Below are 15,400 nucleotides of genomic sequence, written 5' to 3'. Positions count from 1 at the left end.
GGCTGACATAAAATAATTTCGCAAGGAGGACAGGACGGCTCTTTAACTGCAGAACCAGTATTTGTTTTGGATGAGTTCTTTTCCTTCTAATACAGAATTCCATTTCTCCAAACTTTGCTTCCCCGCCCAGTCTGCAAACAAGGAGTCAGGTTTCTCTCTCTGCCGAAGGGGCCACCCAGAGCCGAGCCAGACTTGGGGCCCAGCTCGGGGCTTATTCCAGGCTGGTTCTGTCCAGCTGACACATCGGCTCGCCTAGGGTGTGGCTTCCGGTAGCGAAGGCAGGCTTCCGGTAGGTCCTTTGCTTCCGGGGTGGGACTTCCTGCCCTAAAGGAGTCTGGCAGCCAAAGTGACTGGAGTGCGGATTGCGCGGGCCCATGGGCTCCCGAGGTCCAATGTTTATTGGAAAGGGGATCAAAGAGGACGTTCTTTATAGCTGTTGCTTATTTTTTACCTTGCGCGACGCTTCCATCTGCACGAAAGCTCTGGGCTTTTGTCGCCACCGCCCACCTGAGGCTCTTCCGCTTCCCCTTTTCCCAGGCTCCGCCCCTAGCGTCCCGTGGCTATGACGACCGCTCCGCGGGATTCAGTAGTGTGGAAGCTTGCGGGACTTTTGCGGGAGTCGGGTGAGTGGACTTCTGGCTTATTATGTTGGGAGTCCTGGGTGTGTTCGATACTGTCCAGAAACACTGGGAATCACTGAGTCACTGCCGGCGGGGTCACGAGGTGCCAGCGTCTTCTGGGTGTGTTCCTTGTGACGGGTTGTTTACAGTCACGTCTTTGACAGTCTAAACTCTGTCCATCTCTCATACCACTTAACCTCCAGAGGAAAGGGATCATTAGTAAATTAAACACTTGGAGACAAGAACATAATCACTTGTACCGAAAGCCAAGTATAAGCACCTTAAACACTAGAGGTTTGCGGTGAGACTCACATAGGTTAGTTCCAACCCTCCATCAGACTTGGATAAGTTTTCAGACCCTCCATATTCTTTGCAGATAGGTTAGAATAGTGATTGTATTGAACGCAAAAGATATCGGGAGTTTAGTTAGCTTATTTAGTGCATGCATGCATAATAAGTGTTCAAAAGATAGTGTTACTATATAGTTGCTTCTTCTGTGCCTGGTTGTGGTGAAGCTCACTATGTTATTTGTTACGTGGTTGGCATCGGTTGTGGTAGAAACAAACTTTGACTCGATATCAGAGATATATCAGTTATCAGCTCGATGATTACAATCAAGAGGATTCTTTGAGGGCTGGGGATCTAGTTCAGTCGCAGGGCACATGCTTATTAGCATGTACAAAGCATTGGCTTCAATCCCTAGTACCTCCCACCCCCAAACGGAGAGATTCTTCATTGAGCCCAGTTCCCCTATCTCTAAGGTGGGGTTAAGAGTTATCTTTAGGAGATAATGTTGAGATCTAGATGAGGCAGCAGAGTCATTTGGCATGTATGACCTCGATGATATTAGTGCTGGATATCTGTACACTCACACCCTGGCATCCGTGGAGTCTCTTGATGGCAGTTCATTTTCTGCCTTGTGTTAATAATTACTCCCATGCCGTGCCTTTTCCAGGCTCCAGGGGATGCCTTGAATCATGTGTATGTCTATACTCAGCGTCTAGAACATAGAAAAATCTCTTTATAAGAGATTATGGTAATGGTTTTGTTAATCTACACTAACAGAATAGAAATGACACTGTAACTATTATACCAACATCAAATTTCTGGTTTTGATAATTCTACTGTAATTCCATAAGTTTATCTGGGAGAAGCTGAGTGAAGGCTGTGGGAGATTTGTGCTCTCTCTTGGTATCCCAAGCCAGCCTTGAAATTATGATCTTTCTGCTTCTGTGACTCATCCGATGGAATTATACGTGTGTGATGTCCCTCCACCTGAGCATCATTCTTTGATGTCCTGATCCTCCCCTTCCCTGAGACAGGGTCTCTATGTTGCACTGGTCTGGAATTCACAGAGATTCACCTGCCTCTGTCTCCCACATTCTGGAATTAAAGGTGTGCACCACCACACCTGGTTTCAGAATATATTTAAAAACTTCCCACAGTATATCGTAACTGTGCTTTCCTGAAAGAGTGATAAGTGGGGAATATCTGAAAGATGACCTCACAGGACTGATAGTCTCATTAGGTAGAGCAGCTTTGTAAAATTAACTGCTGTCGTGGACAGCGACATGCATTTCCATGGTGTTTCACAATTTCTATAAGTGTGCATGTCATTCTTACAACCAGAAAAAGAGAGAGAGATCAACATACAGTTAGCCTTTGTATAAAGTGGGTGTTTGCAGTGTGGAAGCGCAGGGGTGTTATTTCTTTAAATGTTTTTATTTTGTGTGTGGAGGGCATCTTTGTATCAAGGCCAGAGGACAGCCAGGGGCCTCATGTTTCATAAGCTGTCCCCCTTGTTCTCTGAGAATGGGTCTCCCACTGAGACCTGGGGCTTGCTGATCCTGTAGGCTGGCCAACCATTGAGCCCCAGGGATCTTTCTATGTCTACCTCTTCCGTTCCCACCACTATGTGGGTGGTGGAGGTCAGATTCAGATCCCCAGGCTTTCTCAGCAAGTCCTTCACTGAGTCACGGCCCCCAGAGGTATTATTACTTTGCAAAGGCTTGCTGGGTGAAGTTGATCTTCAACTTGGCAGTAGAAAGGGATATATCAAAACGAGAGAGCGGTGAGCCAAGTGGGCAGTGTTCCCGACCCTGTAAGTAGCCTAGGTTACTTTCTACCGAGTAGAAAGCAACAAACATTTGGAAAAGTCTCTTGGAGTCTTGTAGTAAAACAAGTTTCTGGTATCAGGCTGAAAAACTAGGATTTTTGTTTGGCTGGTGTTTTTTAAAAATGGGGAGCTGTAGAAGACGTTTGAGCTGGGAAGGAGGTAGACTGTTTGATCTCAGTGGAATATCTTCAGTACAGAGGAGAGTGGGTACATTTCGGGGGCCCAGAAGGAAAGACCTTTCATTCTGTCCCCCTTCCCGTTTGCCCTTCTTTCAGGGGATGCGGTCCTTTCCGGCTGTAGCACGCTGAGCCTGCTAACAGCCACACTGCAGCAGTTGAACCGAGTGTTGGAACTGTACCTGGGGCCATGGGGCCCAGGCCAGACAGGCTTTGTGGCTCTCCCCTCCCACCCTGCAGACTCACCCGTCATCCTCCAGCTTCAGTTCCTCTTCGATGTGCTGCAGAAAACATTGTCACTCAAGGTCCCAGGAGGGGCATGGGGGCAGGGCGTGCAGAGAGCCCTAGGGAGTGATGGAGGCAGGGGTTGCGATGGGGTGTGAGAAGGCTTGGAGGCTAAGATCCAGATGACGTCCCTCCATGATACTTCCTGGTGCTTATGCTGAGGAAGTGCTGCCAATGAAGGGAGGCTTCTCCGCCTCAGTAACCTGAATGCTCCTTTTTCAGCTGGTCCACATCCCTGGTGTTGGCCTTCCAGGGCCTATCAAGATTTTCCCCTTCAAGTCCCTGCGGCAGCTGGAGGTGAGAGAGTATTGGAATATATATGTGGGCAGAAACTAATGGAAAGGAGCCTCTTGGGGTGAGGACAAAGAGATGGCCTCTTTTGGTAGGAGGTCACATCTGAATGTACCATCCATCGCGCCGCCTCAGTAGTGTCTTTTGTATGAACACGTCCTTAAACTGTAGCTGGGCTTTGGATGTTTTCCTTCCTCTCCCTCAGAAAAGGTAGGGATGAGGCCTCTGTCATCTCTGAAGCTTTGCGTACCTTCCTCCTTTTCTTCTCTTGCACTAGCTTCGAGGAGTCCCCATCCACAGCCTGTGTGGCCTCCGGGGTGTCTACTCACAGCTGGAGTCCCTGGTTTGCCACAGAAGCATCCAGGCACTAGAGGTAAGGAGGGTGAGCGGTAGACCCTGAGGCCTTGTCCTGGTGACTCAGAAGACCAAACTTTGCGGGTTTTCCCTGTGTTCCCCCTCCCTCTGTCCTGTGTGAGGACGCCACAGCCTTCTACACCTGTCTGTGTGTCTACGGTCATGCCAAGCTGGTCACACCAAGCCGTATATCGTGTAGTGTCTGTCTCCCTATGGCCCGCATATGGTCCCCATAGTCTGCTCTTTAGGGACAGAGAGTTGAGCTTTCTTCAGAGCTGTGGAGTGTCTGGGTAGAGCCTGGTCTATATGGACGGGGGACTGGAAGATAGGACAGGCATGGGGAGAAGGCCGAGAGTGAAGCTGTAGTCATGCCTGTCCCCTCCCTATCCAGGAGCTCCTGTCGGCCTGCGGTGGGGACCTCTGCTCTGCTCTCCCCTGGCTAGCCTTGCTTTCTGCCGACTTCAGCTACAATGCACTCCGCAACTTAGACAGCTCCCTGGTGAGTGTCCCCCAAGGGATGGAAGGCACCTTTGGGGACAGAAAGGAGGGTCCTTCGGAGGGAATGCCAGCTGTTTGACAGGTCCTTCTGTGCTTGCTTTTCCCATCTCCTTCAGCGTCTCCTGTCGGCTCTCCGCTTCCTCAACCTGAGCCACAACCAGATCCAGGACTGCCAAGGCTTCCTCATGGTAAGAGTGAGCTGCCTGATGGCTGATGGGCTTGGCCCTTCCATGGCTCCGCGCTCACTCACCCTCAGATTAGCTTGTGCTGCACACGGCTCCTGGCCCAGCCTGGGTCAGTACCGTGTGTGGCTTCTCCCCCAGCAAACAGCAAGGCTTGCAGTGCCTGGATGAATTGGGGGAGTCAGTTAGGTTCTTGCTTCGTTCACCTGTAAGGTATGCATCATAGCAGTACCTGTGAAGAGTACCTATGTCACTTAGCCTAGCGTGTGGCCCAGACGTGATAGACTCCATGATGGTGACAAAGCCTTTCCCTGGGTCCTTTCTGTCCTCCATTAAAGATAAATAGGGCTGAGTACTTGTTAAAGTGTAAGAACAGTCTTCAGTGAGAAGTAGTGTCCTAAACTAGTAGGATTCAATGTGAACTGGCTGGAGACGGGAGGAGTGGGAAAGGCTTGGGCGTCAGGAGCACTCAGGGAGCTGGGACTTCCCCAGTCAGGAAGTGGCGCTGGCTCCACCCTAAAGTCCATGGGCTTTCTCAGTGACTGCACTGACTAGGTAGGTCCCCTCATCCCTTAGAGACTGGGAGACAGACCCCATGGCCGCAGCAGCGGATCTCTCCATTGCTCTGAGTGGTCCCCAGAGCCTTGTCTTCTTCCAGGTGGGAACTTAAAGATTGGAGTTACCATCTAGTGGTGTAGCCTGGAGCTGCTGGGAACAGCTAGTGTTTGTCCAGTCTTTCGGTGCAGTAGAGGAAGTCATTTGTGTTGGCCCTGCAGTTTTTGTAGGCCAACGTGAATTTGAGAGGCTAGCGCAGAGGACCCTGCCTAGAGCTTTGTCAGGTTGAGGACCTTTGTCTCCTCACCCACCATCAGGATTTATCTGAGCTGTACCATCTGGATGTCTCCTATAACCACCTGCACTCGGTGCCAAGGATGGGACCGTCAGGGGCTGCTCTGGGGACTTTGATACTGAGGGCCAATGAGCTTCGGAGCCTTCAGGGTGAGTAGGAAGTGTATTGGGGTGGCGTCAGTCCGGAAGGGAATCAAACAGGTGTGGCTCGGGTTGGCCATCTAGAGCCTCATGAGGACTTAGAGGCAGGGCTGTGGTGAAAGAGTTCTTACAGAACACCATCCCCGCACACAGAACACCATCCCCCTTAGCCACAGCGTGCCTCCACAGGCCTCTTCCCTCCCTCTTTGCCCTAGGCCTGGAGCAGCTGAAGAGCCTGCGTCATCTCGATGTGGCCTATAATCTTCTAGAAGGACACACAGAGCTGGCACCATTATGGCTGCTGCCTGAGCTCCGTAAGGTGAGACACGCGGGCCTAACGGGCCTGGGTGCCAGCTTCAGGTCTGACTCTCCTTGTGTCTTTGCGTAGAGACGATCCATTCCTACGCCATCTCCTTTCTGCCCTCAGCTCTCTCTGGAAGGTAACCCTCTGTGGTTCCACCCGGCACACCGTGCAACCACCGCTCAGTACTTGTCCCCTCGGGCCAGAGATGCTGCTCATGGCGTGAGTGATTATCTCGTGTCTCCTTGACTGAGAGGCCAAAGTCCCAGTCACTCTGGGGTGCTTAGAGTCACTGGTGATGGGCTCCATCTCCAGCACTGTCCTCTCCTTTGTCTTGCACAGTTCCTGCTTGATGGCAAGGTTCTGTCCCTGAAGGATCTTCAGGTCAGTCAGGTGGGGTGGGATGAGGGAGGACACGTGGGAGGACATGAAGGGAGGACAGTAGCTTAGGAGTGAAAAGTCTTTCTGGTCAGCGGGAAGTCGGACCCTCCTCTCGATTAGCTCCAGCAGGCAGAGGTGTTCCTTTGGGTCTGACTCCTCCCTTCCTGTTGTCACACAGCAAACTTCAGAATCTTCAGGGCTTGGTCCCATGACCCAACCTCTGTCCTGGCCAGTGGGGAGTACCACTGAGACCTCAGGTGGCCCTGAGTTGAGTGATAGCCTCTCCTCAGGGGGCATTGTGGCCCAGGCCCCACTTCGTAAGGTTAAGGTGAGTATAGCTTCTTCTGCTGGTTGTGCCCGGGCTTGTGTGGTCTCTTTATGGTGCTGTGGGTAACTCGGTAGACTAGTAACAGGAAGGCCTTGTCCTTGTTAGGACTTAGCATTTTCAGGTAAGTTAGGTAAGTGGCCATGAATGGCCAGGCTGGCTTTCATAGACCTCCATTTCTCTATCCAAACCAGAGCCGAGTCCGTGTGAGGCGGGCAAGTATCTCTGAGCCCAGTGACACAGACCCGGAGCTCCGAACTTTGGACCCGTCCCCGGCTGGTATGTTGACCCTACCTGCTCCCTCCCTTCCCACCTCCTTCCAGACCTCTCAAGTCTTGACGCTGCCTTACATGTAGGTGTCGGAGGAGAAACTTGATTTTGGGGTAGTACGGATTAGTGCATAGGGCCCCTCAGTCTGTTGTCTTTTTAGTTTAGCCCAAAGAGAGAGATCTGCTTCCAGGCAATGTTCTCCTAATGAACATGGATTTTATAGAGGGTAAAGAGTCTACAATAAATAGAGTTATGGTCACAACCATTTGGGAAGCACAAGCAGAAACAATGTGAAGCAGGTTTCTCTCCTACAAGTCACCTCAGAGTCTGCGACGTGGACATGTTTGTGAATCTCCACGGATTTTGTTTTATGTGTGGTCCAGGATTGCTTATAGTTGCAGTATTCCATGGGCACGCCCATTGAAGAGTAGCCGGAGAAAGGCTGGGGTCAGCCAGGGTCTAAGTGGGACCTCAGCTCTGTGTCCTTCTCCATCTCAGGGTGGTTTGTGCAACAACACCGGGAACTTGAGCTGCTGGCCAGCTTCCGGGAGCGCTTTGGCTGTGACTGGCTGCAGTATAGGAGCCACCTGGAAACCATGGGGAGCCCCCCAAATACCATCACCAAGACTCCTGCCCTTAGCAGCCCTCATCTGGATGCCCAGAGCCTGGAGACTGCATGCAGCCCTCCAGCCATAGGGGAAGACACTAAGGAATTACCGGAGGTGTCAGAGGAAGGCAGGGTGAAGCCAGAGCCCCAGGAAGGAGAGAAGGAAGAACAGGATAAAAACGAGGGTTCGAGAGAGGACCTGGAGGAGGAAGAGGAGCAGGAGCAGAAGGCAGTGGAAGGTGAGAGGCCTGTGACCAGCTGGGGTTTGGGGACACGTGGTATGGGGATGTTAGAGGGACTGTGGAGAGGCCAGGCTGGGTAGAAGGCCACTCACAGGATAGCAGAGGTCCTGGACACTTTCTTCACTCCAGTTCTCTCTCGGTCTCTCCGCAGCAGAGCTCTGTCGCCCCATGTTGGTGTGTCCCTTGCAGGGAATTGGGCGTGTGCAAGGCAAGGAGTGCTTTCTCCGGGTCACTTGTGCCCACTTGGTTGAAGTGGAACTCCAAGCAGCTCGGACTCTGGAGCGGCTGGAGCTGCGGAGCCTGGTGGCAGCTGAGGTAGAGTCGGAGACCGGAACCCAAGGAGAGCCAGTGTCTGAAGTGAGTCATAGTGCTCGGGAAGGGGCGCTTGGCATCTCCAGAGTCGTCTCCAAGAACCTGTTGGCTCTTGTGTGTCAGGCACTGGGCTGGGTGTTTTCCATCTTCTCTCATGAGACCTTGGTGCCAAGGAGGGGTGTGTGCAAGGGCTGTTGTGTGTGACTTGTGAGGGTGGGCTAAAGGATGGGCCCTGTGCAAGGGTTTAGTGTCAGCACCAGGATTGTGGGGTGCAGAGTTCCTGTTTCCTCCAAGCTCCATGTAGTCCTGAGCCCTTTTCCTCTGTCCCCTGCTGTGTCCCCTCTCTTCCTGTACAGGGCTCAGGTCCACCCCTCGGGACTCCAATCCTCGTTCTGCGCTTTTCCTACCTTTGTCCCGACCGCCAGTTACGCCGCTATGCTGTGCTGGAGCCAGAGGCCCATGAAGCCCTCCAGGTGATGGAGCCCAGAGGCAGGTGGAAGGGTGGAGGGAGCAGTCCAGGCTGGAGGTTAGAGGTCTGCCAGGCGGGCGGGTCCACCTGCTCACAGCCTTCTCACCCACCTCCCTCAGGAGCTACTCCAGGTGCTGACCCCATTCACCAATGTAAAAGAGCCTGGGGAGGCCAAGGACCCACAGGGGGCCAGATTCCAGTGTCTGCGGTGTCGCTGTGAGTTCAAGCCAGAGGAGCCCAGACTGGGACTGGAGAGTGACGAGGGCTGGAAGCCTCTGTTTGAAAATACAGGTACCAGCTGTGGCCTTGGCCTCCGGGCTACTTAGGTCTCCCACTGCAGGGAGGGTGTCTCTGAGAGGAGTGTGGAGAGGGAGCACAGGGGAGGAAGGCCTTAGGAGAGGGGGGTAAGTGTTTGGCATGGGGGAGGAGCACGACTGTGCCTGCTGCATTGCAGCAGAAATGGCCCTGTCAGGGCATGGACGTGCTGTACCGTGACTGTGCTTAAACATGTTCTTCACATTTTTATCGCTTGGTGGCTTTTGACGGTTTGTGGGTAACATCTCCGGAATAACACAGAGCCTGCTGAGCGCTCAGTGTAGCGCCGGGTTGTCAGGTGCCCTCTATGCAGTGGCTGTCGAGTGAGCTACTCTGGTGGTTGGCACAAGTTCCTTCCTTGACTGACCTTGTAAGCACTTGGTAGGATGCCGCACCTTGTGGTCTCTCTTTGTATTCTGATCTTGGGATTGCTCCACTATAGGCCAGCCAAACAATAAGGGCTTTGGAGGTGTTGAAGAAGAAAGGGAAACTCTGGATAACAGCTATGCAAAATACATAATTTTTATCAGCCACACCTAATTTAATCCACCTTAATTTTTGGCACAATGGCGCACTGACCCTGGAGCGCATCAGTTTGCCTAGGCTGCCTGGTCAGCGAGCTCTAGGGCCCGGCCTGTCAGACCACTGGCAGGCTCACGCGGCGCCACACTGCTTTTACCTGGGGCCTGGGATCTGAACTCTGACCCTCACACTTGTGTGGGAGGAACTGTATGGATTGAACCATCTTAGCTCTTGGTTTGGTTTTTCAGGAATTGCTAGTAAAGCACTGGAATGCTTGGCTAAGCCAACTAGGAGAGGGGACCAGAGCAGGACCTGGAAATTAGAAGATGGGATGTATTTTTAGGAGGCTGTTGGCCATGGGCTAGCTTGACCCTTGGGGATGGGGAGAGGCAGAGTAGAGGCTGTGCTTAGATATGGGTTGGGGTGGGATGTTGGGAATGCTGGCTGTGACTGCAGAGATCGGATCCGAGGAGGCTGGGCGGTGGCAGGGAGTATTGTGAGCATGGTGCCCTTGGGAGACTCATGGGGTGTCTGTCCCTCCCTCCAGAGTCTCCTGTTGTGTGTCCAAACTGTGGGAGTGACCACGTGGTTCTCCTAGCTGTGTCTGGGGAAGTCCCTAATAGAGAGCAGAACCAGGAAGGCCAATCAGTAGATTCTGCCTGTGACCGTGCTGACCACAGTGGCGATCCCAGTGTGCCTGATGGCGTCGCACCTCAGGAATCCATAGCCCATGGCCGTAGCAGCTGGAGTCTCAGCCCGAGTGAGTGGAGTGAGTGTGGGTGGAACAAAGTGGGAGTGTGCTTGGGGGAGGGATGGGCAGCGGGAGTCGGGTGAGGGCAGGGGAATGGGCACTGGGAGGTGGGGAGGTAAGTTGGAGCTGTGGCCTCCCAGAGCCAGGCTGATGACCCATTGGTTGCTCTTAGCCCCTGGATGCTCTGGTTTTCGCTCTGTGGACCACCGACTCCGGCTCTTCCTGGATGTTGAGGTGTTCAGTGACTCCGAGGAGGAGTTCCAGTGCTGCATCAAGGTCTGTGCCACCCACTGACCGATGGCCCTGGGCATCGAGTCAAATGCTTAGCTTTTGGCAGCAGGGGAGAGTTGCTGTGTGACTATGGGCATGTTTCTTCACACTGGAGGTTCAGTTGTCTCCATCCAGGAAGGGATAATGCTCCTTGTCCTAGAGCAGAGGCTGAGAGCAGGCGTTCTGCCCCTCAGCACCTGGCACCTGGTAAATGGGTCCCCCTCTCAGCACAAACACGTGCTGTCACCTCCTCCTGTCCAGGTCGCTCAGACTCAACCATGCAGCTGTCTTGCCCTGAGTCACAGAGAAGTAGGGTTATGCAGTGTAAAGCTGCTGCATCAGGCAAGACCCTAGAGGGGCTGCTTAATCCATGCTGTGCGCGTCTGTGCTCTAGGAGAAGGGAGCCATAGGTATACAGAGGCCTGGGAGAAGGTAGCCCGTGGGAAAGATGGGACCGCCAGTGCGCAGGCCTAGAGGCAGCTTCCTCGGCGGAGTGTAGGAGGCTGGGGAGAGCTGTCCAGGAGCAGCCTGTCATGTGCCAGGAATGCGGGTGGGATCTAGGGATGCCCTAGGATGTGAGTCAGGGGAGTGACGGTCAAGTTGTTACTTAAGACAGTCTTGGCTGAGTGTGGAGGATAGTTGGAAATGGGGAGAGCATGGAGAAGCCTGCTGAGACGCTGGGGTAGGTGGGAGGGCAGAGTCACAAATGGTGAAGAGGTTGATTATGACAGGACGGGGGTTGGAATGCAGCCTGGCTCTTGGGCTGGCTCCTGTCTGCTTGGTTTTATTTTCTGGTTTCTCATCAACTTTCCCTTCTCTTAGGTGCCAGTGGTGTTAGCAGGCCACACGGGGGAGTTCCTGTGCCTTGTGGTTGTGTCTGACCACATGCTTTACCTGTTGAAGGTGACAGGGGCCATCTGGTGAGTGTGCCAGCTGTGGGGCTGGAGCAGTGTCACAGCCCTACCAACCTCATCCCATCCTCCTCAGTCTCGGTCACTGTGCTCTGTCCACAGCGGGCCTCCTGCTGGCTGGCTCCAGCCCACCCTGGCCGTTCCTCTGCAGGATCTGAGTGGCGTGGAGCTCGGCCTCGCGGGCCAGAGCCTTCGTCTGGAGTGGGCAGCTGGCACTGGCAGCTGTGTCCTCTTGCCCCGAGATGCCAGGCAGTGCCGTGCCTTCCTTGAGGAGCTCACTGGTGAGGGAGAGGCTAAGGGGATGGACGTGGAATCAAGCTTTCAGGGCCTGCAGCTCAGTTTGATGCTCGTCAGTAGACGGTCCTGGAGCTTCCTGTTCTGTCAACCCCCACTGGCAGAAGTTTCTGAGGTCCAGAGTTAGCGGAGCTTAGCCAGGGTCGAGGCTGAGGTGGAGGACTGCAGGGGCCTCTGAGGGTTTCTGTCTCTGGCTGGCTTTATCCAGGTGTTTTGCAGTCTCTGCCTCGTACCCAGAGGAACTGCATCCGTGCTACAGAGGAGGAGGTGACCCCGCAGCATCGGCTCTGGTGAGTGAGGTAGGGTTAGGTGGTGTCCGGGCCTTCTGTTGACAAGACTCCAGTCATAGTCCCATCCTCATGCCCACATCTACCCAGATACTCCCATCCTACCCTGGCTGATTCTCTTCCTGTGTCTGCTGTGATCCCCACAGGCCATTGCTGGGAAAAGATACTTCCGCAGAGGTGCCCCAGTTTTTCTACCTTCGGGCCTTCCTGGCTGAAGGTAAGGCAGAGTCTGCAGGTGCTTCCCTGGCTTCTATAGCCGCAGTGTCCTTGGCGTGCCCACTATAGCCTTTGTAGGGCCCGTGGAGTAGTGCTCAGTTTCTGCATCTGGACTCCGCGTCCTCGCAGGCATATCCACACCACAGGGTGGATGTTCTCCCCTTCTCCAAGTAGGCTCAAGCGGTCCTTAGAGCTTCAGCAGGCCAGAGACCTTAACTTTGGCATCCAGTCTTCCTAAATTGGGTGATTGGCTGGATGTGTTCCACTCCTCCTGTCAAGAGGCCATGGGCCATTGCTCGGGGTCGCGGGCATGCTGCTCCCTCAGTATGGGACTTCAGGGCTTTGGGCTGTTAGTGGTCCCTGGAGTGTGTGGGATCAGAGTGCTGATTGTGGCCAACTCTAGTGTGACTCACACCTCTTCTTCAGGGCAGCATTGGGACACTGGTCCTGGGGATCTAGGTCTGCAGAGCCTTTCCCTGTAAGCATCCCCTTGCCTCTCTCTCTGCAGGCTCCTCTACCTGCCCTGTGTCCCTGTTGCTGACGTTGTCCGCCCTGTACCTATTAGATGACGACCCTGCAGTGTCCCATGCAGACTCTCCGCTCTCAGTGGTGTCTGAGGAAGCCTCTGAGCAGACTGCTCCTCGGGGGCCAGGTCCTTCCTTGCAGGTCAGGGACCAGCAACCACTCAGCAGTCTAAGCTCTGTGCAGCTATATCGTACAAGCCCTTTGGACCTGCGGCTGATCTTCTATGATGAGGTGTGTGTGTGTGTGTGTGTGTGTGTGTGTGTGTGTGTGTATGTACACAGTATAGTGGCAATGCATCTCAGAAGGATGGGAATGGATTGGGATGCTGCTGAGGGAGGGAGATGCAGGCGTATAGTGGGGACAGAGCCCTGATGTAAAGACCTGGGTTTGGATAAGCAGCCTGTGTAGAAAGCAGTAGTCAACTGTGGTAGTGTCTCAGCCTTGGGGCCCTGTGCTGAAATCCCTAGCTGGTGTGAGCCGGTGTGATCAGCCTACCCCTGTACAGAAATCCTAGCTGGTGTGATCAGCCTACCCACTGTCTGCCAGCTGTTTGACCTTCACAACTCCAGGAGGAGGAGGAGGAGGATGAGGAGGTGCTGTTGTTGGTCCTGTATTACAGATGATGTAGCTAAGGCTCAGAGACATGAAACATGCGCAGATCACAAGAGTAGAGTCAGACATTGACCCTGCACAGTTGTTGGAACTGACATTAGAACTCACATTCTCTGCAGCACGGAAGATAGAGGTAGAACCGTGAGCAGAAGCCCTCTAGAGCCCTCCTCAGTGCTGACTACACTGCCTTTAAGGCTCACGGTCGCCCTTTAATACAGTGTCACATAGGCCTGGGCTTCGGGCGGGGAAGAGGAGGAAGAGCCTTTGAAAGCCGAGGGCGCTGTCCCCGCACTCTTGGTCTGGCTCATCCGTCCCATGTGTCCCTTGCCTGCTGTTCTCTCTACCAGGTGTCTCGACTGGAGAGTTTCTGGGCGCTCCATGTTGTGTGTGGGGAGCAGCTGACAGCCCTGCTGGCCTGGATTCGGGAACCCTGGGAAGAGTTGTTCTCCATTGGACTCCGGACGGTAACCCAGGAGGCTCTGGACCTCGACCGCTGAGGCGCTTCTCTGGCTTCGCTGAGTTGCTCTGGAGTTGTACTGCCGAAGCCCTCTCTCCTGGTCTCTGGGTCTGGCTGCTTGCCTGGCTGCTGTTGGCCACTGGCTTGTGAGGCTCCGAGTGACCCACAGCTTAAGAGAAGAACAAGAGAAACCATGTGGCCCTCAGGCCCGCGGTCTGCCGAGGACAGCAGACCAATCGGTCAGTGGGAACGTTTTCCCAGCACTTCCTCTCAGGTATCAATACAGTTCCTGCCAGGTGTCATGGGTGGTGCATAGAAATGTCTCCCATCAAGCCTGCCATCCCCTAATCTCTTCCTGGAAGCAACCTTGTCTGCACTGAGACCTGTCTCCAGTCCTGCTCTAGCAAAGTAGGGTTACTGACCCGGATGTACCCAGTCCCCAAGCAGGTTGTGACCATCCTGTGGCCTTGCATGGGATCACTGCCAGTCAATAGTTGGGCCCTTTAAGATTTTTCATTGTTCCTTTTGAGACAGGGTCTCACTGTGCAACCTTGGCTGGCCTGGAACTTACTCTGTAGACTAGGCCGGCCTTGAACTCACAGAGACCTGCCTGTCTCTGCCTTCTAAGTGCTGAGATTAATGGCATGAGCCACCAATTGTGAGAAAATTATGAACTTCTCCTCTTCCCAAAGTTTACATTTTAAATAAAGACCTGTAATAAAAAGTGAGATTCTGTCATTGCTGACTCTGGAAGTCACCTCTTGAGCTAAGCACTGGACCTGTCCAGAAACTTCAATGCATATACATGCACAGGTATACATCCCCTGTTCACCCTCCTCCTCCCCCCCCAAAAAAAGAGTAGTTAGTTCAGCTCAACCAAGAGACTGATTCTTGAGGTTAGTTTCTTCTTCTGGTCTGCTGGGAGGGTGAGGGGGAAATGTCTTAGGACTGGCTGGCCAATGGGAAGTGCTCTTGGAATAGCTGTCCTCTGGTACTGCCTGCAGGGGACCCAGACAGGCTTGTGCCGAGGCTCACAGAGTAATCTCACCTACTTCAGTTTTGTTCAACACTGCCCTGAATTTTTAATTGAAGTAAATTAAAACTTCCCCAAAATATTAGTCTACTTTCTCAGTGGTTTGCACGACACTGTCCCATCTATGACTCTGAGCTGTCTGAAAGCAGAAAACTGAAGAAAACCTGTTTAGCCTCTGGCCCAAATCTACCCTTTTGCACAGATCTCTTAGCAACTGCAACACCAGAAACAGGTCACTGTGTGGGTGAGACAGAAGAATCTCCAGTCATTTAGGCTTAAGGGCACGGCCAGACATGTGATCCTGAGGAGTCCAGGCGTCTTCCAATTCTTTGTGCTTCTAGTTTCAGAAACATCTTTAACAATGACCGTCCTTGGCAACATTTTGAAAAGGTGTTTTTTTTTTTGTGCCCCAGAAGACACTATCAGGCCTGAGGCCATTACTACTTAGGGAGGTGATTGTAAGCATGGGTGTCAGGAGGCTCTGGCCTCACACACTCTGGGCTGACCCCAGAGATCAAGTGGTCCATTCAATCTGCTCTTCCCATCCCCCTACCAGCCCAGCAAGTACTTATGAATTGTCTGGCCTCTGTCTGACCCTGGGCTGGCATGAGGAACACTCATCAGAGGCCTGGTGGGTCCTGGAAAGTAGTGGAGAGAACATTCTGAAACCACCACACCACTGCACTACATTGTCCATGAAAGGAGGATGGTATGGCGTTGAAGGTTTTAGCTTGGGTTTTTTTCAAGACAGGTTTTCTCTGTATAATAGCCCTGGCTGGCCTTAAACT

At 53.2% G+C, this 15,400-nt stretch overlaps 1 protein-coding gene across 3 annotated transcripts; it reads left to right on the top strand.

Moving 5' to 3' along the window:
- Positions 1-302: 302 nt before the first annotated feature.
- Stk11ip (serine/threonine kinase 11 interacting protein) lies at positions 303-14,307 on the top strand. Of its 3 annotated transcripts, none has more exons than XM_052192795.1 (24): positions 303-623; positions 3,012-3,217; positions 3,420-3,494; positions 3,766-3,861; positions 4,234-4,341; positions 4,457-4,528; positions 5,395-5,521; positions 5,728-5,831; positions 5,940-6,035; positions 6,156-6,197; positions 6,373-6,522; positions 6,714-6,798; positions 7,288-7,635; positions 7,793-7,995; positions 8,307-8,423; positions 8,539-8,710; positions 9,804-10,025; positions 10,180-10,283; positions 11,100-11,197; positions 11,291-11,469; positions 11,691-11,772; positions 11,916-11,986; positions 12,494-12,741; positions 13,470-14,307. In XM_052192795.1, the coding sequence occupies exons 1-24, from the start codon at positions 563-565 to the stop codon at positions 13,617-13,619; spliced, it is 3,216 nt and encodes a 1,071-aa protein (XP_052048755.1). In that variant the 5' UTR covers positions 303-562; the 3' UTR covers positions 13,620-14,307. The 3 variants fall into 3 exon arrangements, with proteins under 3 accessions (XP_052048755.1, XP_052048753.1, XP_052048756.1); XM_052192793.1 differs by having other exon boundaries at positions 7,790-7,995; XM_052192796.1 differs by having other exon boundaries at positions 304-623; positions 7,790-7,995; positions 9,804-10,016.
- Positions 14,308-15,400: the final 1,093 nt, after the last annotated feature.

This window comes from Apodemus sylvaticus, chromosome 9 (assembly GCF_947179515.1).
Source record: "Apodemus sylvaticus chromosome 9, mApoSyl1.1, whole genome shotgun sequence".
Classification (NCBI taxonomy): Eukaryota; Metazoa; Chordata; class Mammalia; order Rodentia; family Muridae; genus Apodemus; species Apodemus sylvaticus.
This window is presented reverse-complemented; position numbering and strand designations above follow the sequence as displayed.